The 11106-nt window shown below is 41.8% G+C and overlaps 1 protein-coding gene across 3 annotated transcripts in view; it reads left to right on the forward strand.

Annotated features, from left to right (window-relative positions):
- Positions 1-11106, forward strand: part of Lmnb1 (lamin B1) — a 40527-nt gene that overhangs the window by 12208 nt on the left and 17213 nt on the right. For all 3 annotated transcript variants that reach the window (XM_055622838.1, XM_055622839.1, XM_055622840.1), the window contains exons 2-5: positions 5705-5861; positions 6373-6498; positions 8041-8211; positions 9671-9796. In XM_055622838.1, the coding sequence (XP_055478813.1) occupies positions 5705-5861; positions 6373-6498; positions 8041-8211; positions 9671-9796 (580 nt within the window). The remainder of the gene's footprint in view (positions 1-5704; positions 5862-6372; positions 6499-8040; positions 8212-9670; positions 9797-11106) is intronic.

Genomic DNA, 11106 nt, shown 5'->3' on the forward strand with positions numbered 1-11106 from the left:
AATCTCAGTATTTGGGAGGCAGAGGCAGGTGGATCTGAGTTCAAGGCCAATCTAGTCTGTAGGTTGAGTTCCAGGACATCCAAGGCTATACAAAGAAATTTTGTCTTGAAAAAACAAAACAAAAAAACAGAAACAAAATAGAGCAAAACATTTACTGATATGATAGGCTTACTAGTTCATTTTCAGGTGCTGTTATTGTCAGATACTAGGTCTTGGGTGATTTTTCTGAATAGCTCCCTTGAGGCTTTCTCTTCTTTTTTGGGACAGGGTCTTACTCTGTAACTCTGACTGGCCTGGAATTCATTTGCTATATAGACTAGGCTGGCTTCTATCTCCTGAATGGTAGGATTAAAGATGTGCTCCACCATTGTGTGCGCGCAGCTCCATTGAACACTCCAGTAGTGCTGTAACTTTTTTTTAATTGGAAAGACTGGTGTAGAGTATACCTAGTAAAATGTATGACATGGAGAAAGCATGGGCAGGTCACACAAACTGTTCTAGATCCCAGATTATCTGGTGCTGAAGTACTGAAAACAAGTCAAGGCTAAATAACTCAGCAGCACACCCACAAGCACAGAAGTCAGTGTGCATGCTGTAGAGGTAGCAGTCAGCTCCTCCCTTTATTAGTGGCCTTACGGTGGCAGCCATGTTTTCCGTGTTAATGTTGTGGACTGTGAAGAGGAGAGGAGCCTCCTTCACAGACCAGGGAAGCACATAGAGCTGGTGTCTGAGGAGGTTAGGAGCAGTCTGGAAAGTACTGAGTAACTAACCACTTCTTCTTAGCTTACTCTTACAGTTCCTGCAAGTGAGGTGTGTCCCAGGCAGTGCTAGTTCTGTTAGGAAATTACGAGACCATCTCATTTTTTTTAAATGATCAGATTAGACCTAGTTAATTGCTTAACGTTTCTGGCAAAATTCAAGCTTTCTTGAAAGGAAACTTTTGGGGTGGAAATTTTTTCAGGATAGATTGCCAACTACATTTTGTAAAACTGCTTAGCTCTTGGATGCAGTCAGTTTAGTTTCTTTTGTAAAGTGTTTGAAGACATGTTTTCTTTCAGTAGTGTGCATATTTGTAGCTTTAGATTAATGTGCTGAATTTAATTAAAAACTTTAGGATCTATCTGGTGTTAGAAATAGTTGAGGTAGGCTGATCAGTAGCACCAAATAAATGTCTCTATTCAAGGACTAGTCAAAGACAAATGTAGCACCTTAATTACTGTCTAATAACTTTGGATTTCTGTCTAAATTGGTCTCTATTTCTTGACAGTGTCACACTATCACACTGGGCATAAGTGATACAGTGTGTGTTTCAGGAAACCAGCCTGCAGCTCCTGTACTTTGACTATGTGCTAATAACTAGGACTTTCTAGGCCATGTTTCATGAAAGAAAAATTAGAAAACTGACAAGATTATGTTTAGACTGTTAACTCACTGTTAATGCCACTTATTTGACATAAAACTCATTGGTTGATTGCTCTTATCTGAAGATGGGTGTAATCTTAAGAATGTTTTCATGATTCATTGGCTGCATGAGAAGGAGGACATTTATGAAAGTGAATTTCAGAAATTGGAAAAGTATTGCAGCTTTTTTTTTCCCCCTCCATAAAAAAGCAGGGTGGAAAGGCCAGGAAGAGACTTCAGGAAAGGTGTTACTTAGGTACTGTTGAATACAGTCTCAGATTCATTTGACATTCATTCAGCAAGACCACTGTTATCTTCAGGTGTTCTGTGTCTTGCCCTCCTTTGGGTCTTCAGTCTTTTGAGGGACCCACTGAGTGTCCCACAGGACAGGGATCTGTGTCTTCAGTGTACCGTCAGTGAGCATCATGTGTGTATGGCTTTTGAGACAGGGTTTCCCTGGCGTCCTGGGCTCACTCTGTAGACCAGGCTGGCCTCGAATTCAACAGAGATCCGTCTACCTCTGCCTCTAGTTCTTGATACCATCTGATTGTAGTTGATTTCTCTACTTCAGATTCTTGAGTCAGGAATTTTTTTAACTAAAAAAAAAAAAGACGTCTGTGTGCGTGCACGAATGTCATGGAGGTCAGAGAACAATTTTGTCAAGTCAGTTCTCTCCTTCCATTATGTGGACCCTGGGGATTAAATTCAGGTTGTCAGGCTTGGCAGCAAGCAGCTTTACCCTTTGAGCCATCTCATTTAGTCCGGTTAGGTGTAAGCAGTCCTCCAGTAGTGGTGAGTTGGGGGTAGTTTCTCGAAATACATGTTGAGACTAGGGTACTCCTCTAATCTGTCATGGGAACTCTTGCATTTCTTGGCTACCTGCTTAAAATTCTTTCTGCATAGTCACATGTCTGTGTAATGATAGGTGTGCTTTTCTTCCTAAAAGTGACAAGTGACCTTTCTTTCTTTCTTTCTTTCTTTCTTTCTTTCTTTCTTTCTTTCTTTCTTTCTTTCTTTCTTTCTTTCTTCTTTCTCTCTCCTTCCTTCCTTCCTTCCTTCCTTCCTTCCTTCCTTCCTTCCTTCCTTCCTTCCTTCCTTCCTATGCTTTATTTGTTTTGATTTTATGTTCATTAATGGGAAAGTGTCAGATCCCTTGGGATTGGAGTTAAAAACAGTTGTGAGCTGTCATGTGGGTGCTGGGAATTAAACCTGGGACCTTTGGAAGAGCAGACAGTACTGTTAACCACTGAGCCATCTCTACAGGCCCCCTCTTTTTTTATTTTATTTTTTTTTTTGAGACAGGGTTTCTCTGTGTAGCCTTGGCTGTCCTGGACTCACTATGTAGAGCAGGCTGGCCTCTGCCTCCTAGAGTGAAATTTTTTATTCTTTATCATAATAATTATTTAATGTCCACATTATAAAAATCTGCCAGTTGAGTTTCTCTGGAAAGAACTATTATAGGTGTTTTATATATTCTTAGAAGAAAATGCCAAGTGTTTAAAAGTAAGAGCTAATTCTTTTTTTCCCCCCTTGGTGAGGACATACAAAGTCAGTTTTTTGTACAAATGTAAGCATGTTTTTCTAGCTGGCCAGTGATGGTTCACACCTGTGATCCCAGCACTTGGGAGGCAGAAACAGGTGAATCTCTGTGAGTTCAAGGCCAATCTGGTATACAGAGCGAGTTCCGGGGCCAAAGCTACATAGAGAATCCCTGTCTTTAACACCCCCTCCAATTCCCCCCAAGAAAAGGAGCATGTTTCTAGTTTCTGGCTGGTGCCTGCCTAATTTGCTGATCATGTCACTATTGGAGCTTTCAGCCAGTGTGTACTTAACAGACTATCAGTGCTTTAAGTAACTAAGAGCTTGACCTTATAGGCACTATCAGCATTCCCTTTATCCTTCCATTGCGTGTCTTACTTGTTTTGTTTTTGTGAAGGAAGTGGCTAATCACAAAGTGCTGCACAGTAGCTTTTGGTTTTTTTGTATTTCTCATTTCCACAGTGTTGCATCTTGTACTTGGTGTGACCAGGAGGGCGGGCTCCGTGCATGCTATCACTCATTCCAGCAGCACAGTGAGCCCATACAGTGGTGCCGTGTAGAGCATGGCTACCTCATAGCCTGCGTGTGTAGGCACGCGGCCCATACAGAAGCACATCCTGGCAGTGCTGTAGTAGTTTCTGATAGTAGTTTTTATAACTATTATGTAATTTTTATACAATGTTATTAAATTTTTTAAAGATTTGTTTTCTGTGAATGAGTGTTTTGCTGGCTGGCATGTATGTCCCCCTCCTCCCCGCAAGTATGCCCAGGCCCTCAGAGATCAGAAGAGGACTCATCCTTGGAACTGGAGTCACTGGGCATTCAGAGGTGCTGAGAACAGAATCTGGGTCCCCTGCAAGAGCAGCAAGTGCTCAGCCCCCGAGCCAATGCAAAGTTGTTTTTTTTTGTTTTTATTTTTTAATTTAATGTGCTTTGGTGTTTTGCCTATATCAGTCTGTTTTGTATGAGGGTGTCAGATTCTCTGGAACTGGAGTTACAGACAGTTGTGAGCTACCATGTAACTGTAGGAGCTGGGAATTGAACCCTGGTCTTCTGTAAGAGCAGCCAGTGCTCTTAACTACTGAGCCATTTCTCCAGCTGTTTTTTTTTTTTTTTTTTTTTTTTTTTTTAAAGGCTGGGGATATACCTTTTTTGGTAGACTGCTTTCCTATCATGTATGAAACCTTGGGTTCTATTCCCAGGACACAGTAAAACTTGGTGTGGCTTTGTGGCTGTATTCTAGCACTTGGAGGTGTAGAAACCTTTCTCAAAGAGTGATTTTCCTTTGATTCTAGGTATTCGTGATGTGTACTCAGCTCTGGCCATTTTATAGTGGGATAAAATTGTGGCTCTTTCATAGGCTTCAACATGGAATTTCTGTGGAGACTCAGGGCTTGAATGAGTTCATTTGGCTATAATTCATGAGAATTGGATTCTCTTAGAAAAGGGTTGTATGTGCGTGCGTGCATGTACTCATGCTAGTGTGCACACATGCCTGCCTGCCTGCCTGTCTTATGTGCCTGTGTCTGGGAATGTGTATGTGCACATGTGTGCATCTGTCTGTGTGTCTGTATGTATGTGTGCATCTGCAAATGTGTAGGAGTATGTGCGCATGTGAATGCAGGTGCCCATCAGGGTCCTGAAGAGCGGGTAAGAGCTCTTGGACCTGGTGCTACATGTGTTTGGGATTCCAATCCTGGGCCTCATGACTGAGCAAGTGCACTTAACCATCTCTCCAGCCAAAACATAATCTTTATTTGTTTTAAGTCAAATTTTAAACAGTTGCTTTATCCATTGTAGACTAGTTTTTCAGCTAAAGCCTGCCATCTTGTGGCCCTAAATCATACAGGACTCACCAAAAAACATTCTGTTGAGACATACCACAGCGAGTAAGGCATCTTCTTAAATTATGCTTTTTTACTATGAGTTAGTTTAGTTTAACATTAACATTACTCCAGTTTTAATTAATAGCAACTATCCAGAATCTTGATATAGTAAGCACTTTTCTGTGTAATTAACGATAAAGATTTATTTAAGTTGCAAACATGTTTTTAGAATGTAATTGTTCACAAAATTATTCCCTAGCCTTAATGGTACAACTTTTATTTGCTAGTACTCGGAGGCAGAGGAAGGCCTTCTAGGATCTCTTGACTTCGTCACCAGCCTGATGACTTACACAGAGTTCCAGGCTAGTCAGGGCTACATAGTGTGACCCCATTGCCCCTGGATAAACTCTGTATAAAAGAACTTTACTTTTCCAACATAGAACTCCATGTAATTAGGGAAAATTCAGTCACTTCTTATGCTAGAAATGGAAGGTGCTTGCAAGCGTCGTGGCATCAGTTAGCTGCTATTATACGAGATTTTATGCAAATGAGTGCTTGCTGACAGGTGTCTTTGTGCCCTGCATTTGTGTAGGGCCTGGGGAGACTGGAAGAGGGTGTCTGATCTCGAATGAAGTTAACAGGTGACCACCATGTGGGTGCTGGGACCTGAACATGGGTCTAAGAACAGCCAGTGCTTTTAGCCCTGAGCTATCTCTCTAGTTCTCAGAGACTGGGTCTTACTGGTTTCTTTGTCCCACTCCCATGGTCATTAGTTAACATGTGATGTGGGAAAATGTGATCCACTCAGACTCTTGACCTGATGTTCCTGCTTAGCTTCAGGCAGCCAATGTTTAAGTTGTCTTGATTTCTCACTTAAGCAGGCAAAAAGAAGTCCTCAGTGCGGGTCTGTGATTGTCTGTGGTGTTCTGATTTTACAGCTATGCTAAGAAGGAGTCTGATCTCAATGGAGCCCAGATGAAGCTTCGAGAGTATGAGGCAGCACTAAACTCTAAGGACGCAGCACTAGCTACTGCCCTCGGGGACAAAAAGAGTTTAGAGGGAGACTTGGAAGATCTGAAAGACCAGATTGCCCAGGTAAGATTCTGCCCCTGACCCACATTTGTTTGGTTAGTTGGCATTTGTAAGCCATAGTCTGTGGGTTGTTTTAATTAATTAATTAATTTTGAAGCCTTGTGGTGACTTCCTCAGAGAACCATGTTGGTAGCTAGCATGTGGAGCATGGTGGCTCCTCTTTACCCTCCGGTCTGGGCTTTGCACACCTTGCTGCTCTCCCGTACACTCCCCCTCCCTCTGCTTTCAAAGTCTGCGTCATTATTGTACCAGAACACAAAGTAGAAGAGAGGTCATTGCACACTGGGAACAGGAAAGTGGTTCGATAAAAATCATTAGTTCCTCCTCCACTGACAGCTACAGTTGGATAGGTGATTTCAGGTGACCCTCTGGGGTAGAACCAGCAAATCACCATGAAGCTAAAATGAGATACCCATGTTAATAATAGGAACTCTAATGCTTGCTTGATCTAATTCATATATTAAATCATTACTAAATGATTGCCATATAAGCTTTTCATTCTTTTTCCTTATAGCTGGAAGCATCCTTATCTGCCGCCAAAAAGCAGTTAGCAGATGAAACTTTACTTAAAGTAGATTTGGAGAATCGTTGTCAGAGCCTTACTGAGGACCTGGAGTTTCGTAAAAATATGTACGAAGAGGTAACTACAGAAAAAAATTTTTATTTCTTTTCTTGCTCCTTCGTTTGCTTTTTCAGGGTAGGGTTTCTCATTGTAGCCTTGGCCATTCTGGAGCTTACTTTGTTGCCAGACTGGCCTTGAACTCAGAATGCTGGCATTAAAGGTGGGCATCACCACTGCCTGGCAAAGTTTTCTTTTTAAGGGAAACATGGGGCATGGTGGCTCATCTCTGGAATCCTACTACAGGAGAATTAGGATTTCAAGGTCATCCTCACTGTGTAGTGAATTTGGGAGTAGCCTAGGCTACTTGAGACCCAGTGTCAAAAAGTAATGAGCTGAGATGGCTTATCAGGTAAGACATTATAAGACATTTGCTGCTAAGCCCAGCAACCTGAGTTTGATCCCTGGAATCCACACTGTAGAAAGAAAACCTACTCCTGCAGATTCTCCTCTGACATCTGTGTGGGTACAGGTCATTTGTGTGTGATATAGCCCCACACACTATAAAATCAAACAAGCAAAAGTATTCTTTCTTTTGTATAAGTAAAAGGTAACTAATACCAACATGGCAGGATAGGAGACACTTTGCAGGTAACTGCACAAAGCACATTTTCTCCTTTGATGGTTAAGAGAACAATGAAGAAACACACAGGAAAAATGCAGAGGGCTAGGTACTAGATAGGTGATACAATATGTTCCTAACCTGGGAGGTCTTTGGTCTAATCCCTAGCACTGTGCAAAGTTACACAAACAACTTTTGAGCTGCAGTGCCCCCTTGTGGCTTCTTTCATTATTTCCTTTCAAGACAAATACGCTCAGTGTGAGAAGCTAAAATGGACAGTTTTTATTAGTGGGCTTATGTGCCTAACTACAAATTTCCTATCCCAGGTTATTTGGACAGTTTTGTTTGTTTGGTTTTGTTGTTTCCCCGTTGAGACAGGGTTTCTCTGTTTAACAGCCCTGGCTGTCCTGGAACTTGTTCTGTGGACTCACAAATCCAATTGCCTCTGCCTCCCGATGGCTGGAATTAAAGGCATGTGCCACCACCACCACCAAGCAGGACAGTGTCTTAAAACCGTGAAGGTCACGACTGTTTCTGTCCCTTATCAGTGGATTGAGATAGTCAAGTGACATTGCTGAGAGTGAGACCTGCATACACTGTTCCTGATAGTGTAACATCAGAGTCTAAGAAGAGTCATCTAAACTCTCACTGTATCTGAGGAAATGTCTTTTTTAGAGTTGTCCTTAGGCACTACCAGTAAAGCAACTCAGAAACAAACACTGTTTAGCAAAAATCGTCAGGCCAACAGAGAAATGAATTAGCTATATCCCTGAAAAGAGCTGGGAAATTTCCTGGGGCTTGAAGTACTGTCATCATGTCATTATGTTAATACCCAGAGATCTTCTGCCTGAAAACTAAAAGATAGCAGTGTAATCGTGGACCTGTTCTGAGACAGGACAGGCATAGAGATTAGCATGCGGAGCATGAAATGGCCCTGAGGTTGCTCTGGTTGGCATGGTCCTTGTAAACAACTTGGTTTTATGTTATTTTTCTCGCTGCAGGAGATCAATGAGACAAGAAGGAAACACGAAACACGTTTGGTGGAGGTGGACTCTGGGCGTCAGATTGAGTATGAGTACAAGCTGGCTCAAGCTCTGCATGAGATGAGAGAGCAGCATGATGCACAAGTGAGGCTGTACAAGGAGGAGCTGGAGCAGACCTACCATGCCAAGGTGAGCGCTTGCCTGCACACCCAGTCAGTACCGCAGCCACCCTGAGGAGTCTGACGGCGTGCTCTGTTCTAGCTTTCTCTTCAGATGTATTTTATATAGGTGCTTGTCTGCATGTTTATCTGCATACCAGATGAAGACACTGGATTCTATGGAACCACAACTATAGGTGGTTGTGAGCTGCTGTGTGGGTGCTAGACATTGAACCTGGGTTCCTCTAGAGGAGTCGCCAGTGCCCTTAATTGCTGAGCATCTCTCCAGCTCCAGGAATCTTTTTTAAAAACCAGAACAAGGAGCTGGAGAGATGGCTCAGAAGTTAAAGGCACAGGGTGCTCTTCCAGGGGTTACGAGTTTAGTTCCCAGCACGCACATGGCAGCTCATACCTGTCTATAATCGTGGTCCTGTGAGATCTAATGCCCTCCCTCTGCCTTAAATGTGGTGCACAAATATACACGCAAGAAAAATGCCTGTAAACATAAAATAATGAAAGAAAAAGTTTTAGAAAGTTAGAAAAAATGAAATGATTCTCTTGTTCTTTAGGAATAAAGTAAAATGAATGTAACTTTAATGTAGCTTCATATAGACTAGACACTACTAGGATGCAGATAAAAATGAATTTATTCCAGTATTATTAGAAGTAAAATTCTATGTTTGTGTCAGTGGGTCACTCACGTTGTATCAGAGTAGTTAAGCCTGAAGTGTCTTAAATCTTTCCAACCCCGGCACTTCTGGTGCTTCTCCACACTGCGGCCATCTCTGACTTCCACATTGCCAGTGTAGTGGGTGTGTCATTTCCTTTGCGTTATCTCTGTTACCTTTCATAGAAAGGCCAAATAGAAAATCTGACAGTTCATTTCTAAAGTGTGGAATCATCCCACTTACATGAACAGATCACATGATAGGTCTTGGTTTTGTTTGCAAATTATTTTTTCTCACATGGTAAATGTTATATGACTGATTAAAAATTATTACTTGACATACAGACACACACACACACACACACACACACACACACCCCTTTTGGAGATGAGGGCATTGTTTTCTCTGCTTTTGCTTCCGAAAGGAAGAGTCTGGTTACGGAGTGGAGTCTATTCTGTGTTAGATTTGGTGGGTTTGGAATATAGGATGTTTCCCTTGCAGACATGACTACACTCAAGTTTCTATTGTCCAAGATCTTTGTTAGTGCTACCCTAGATAGTAAATGCTTAGTGGGTGAAATACTGAAAAAAATAAGCTGAGTTAATGACCTAGATATATTGAAATTGTTTAAGCTCATACTTTTAGAAGTGAGTCTGAAAGGACAAGCGTATGGTGAAGTACGTCAGCAAACCATGTTTTTCCTGTGTTTCGTCAGCTGGTTACCAGAAGGTATTTACGTTTGAAGTGTCTTTGAATCACGCTTCCTCATTTGTTAGTTCTAACTTACTAGGTAAGACTCACTGTGGCTTCCTGTTCTTACAGCTTGAGAATGCCAGGCTGTCCTCAGAGATGAACACTTCCACTGTCAACAGCGCCAGGGAAGAACTGATGGAGAGTCGCATGAGGATCGAGAGCCTTTCCTCTCAGCTCTCCAACCTGCAGAAAGAGGTAAGTAAGCATCTTCGTAACTTCTTAACTGAGGTTAAACTGGAGGGCTTGCTACCGGTGCCACCTCTGTCTGTTGCCTTCCTGATGCTCCTTTCTTTCTGCCTTTGTCACGGATGAGGCATTACTCTCTACTTTTTTTATAATATAGTGTTTTTTATCACATAAATATCCTATAGTTTTGTGGTGGTACACACCAATAATCCCAGCAACTGAGAGGCAGAGGTGAGAGAGTTGCAAAATCAAGGCCAGCCTGGACTATATAGTTAGTTCCAGGTCAGCCAGAGCTGCATAGTGAGATCCTGCACCTGAGGAAGATACCGTTATCCCTAGTTAATTAGTAGGTTTTGTGGAGACCTGATCACTCTCCAGTAGTGTTCCGAAGTACTGTTCAACCAGTCTCATCTTTGCAGTGCTGCTTTTCGGTCACACTTAGAAACTAAAAAGAAGAAAAACATACAAAAATTGTGGGTGGTGAAATGTCCTCTTCCAAATTCTCCTTGCAGTGTAAATAGTGGTTTTGTGAATTTCTGTACTCATCAATAAGTCACTGGCCTCACTGACTTACTGGCATACCTCAATGTTGGTTGGCTGCCTGCTGTGCTCCAGGTGAAGTGAGGTAGGCCTGGACGTGGCTGTGAGTCAGTTTTGTTCTGGGGTGATGCTGGAATCGTGGTGTGGAATCATGCGTGGATTCAGCATTGCCTGTCTTAATTACATGGGAGCAACTTCATTCGTCCTGAGGGGAGAAAATCTTGTTTAAAGTTTATGGTATTCATTCATTTGTTGAGCAGGTTCCTGTTTTTTTTTTAATTTTTTAACTTTTTTTATTTTAGCAAAATATTCTTAGTTATAAAAGTATTTATTGTGGGGTTTAGAACATAAAGCAGAAAATGACTTAAATAAAATAGCGTGATAAAACAGTTTTACATTGCTGCTTTGTGCATTTTATCAGTTGTGCCATAAAACTTTAAATTTATTTTAGGATTAGATTTTTCTGCTAGTGTTTTGAAGTTTTCATGTAACAGTGGCCTAGCCACTTGATGAAACCGCAGATCAAGTGGTTTAATGACTTGCCCAGAGGCTTTAGGGTAACAAAGGGTTTCTCCTCTCTTCCTTCCAATAATCTCTTTATAGGTAACTCTCATTGAAAATTATCCTTGAGAAATTTGCTTTCTGTTGCATTATCTTTCTTACTTCTCTTGGGCTGCTGTAACAAAGTGTTACAAACTACTTCCCCCAAGCTCTGAGATGATCTCTTGGTGACACACACACACACACACACACACACACACACACACACACACACACAC

The sequence above is a fragment of the Psammomys obesus genome, unplaced genomic scaffold (assembly GCF_907164565.1).
Source record: "Psammomys obesus unplaced genomic scaffold, mPsaObe1.curated_primary_1811, whole genome shotgun sequence".
Classification (NCBI taxonomy): Eukaryota; Metazoa; Chordata; class Mammalia; order Rodentia; family Muridae; genus Psammomys; species Psammomys obesus.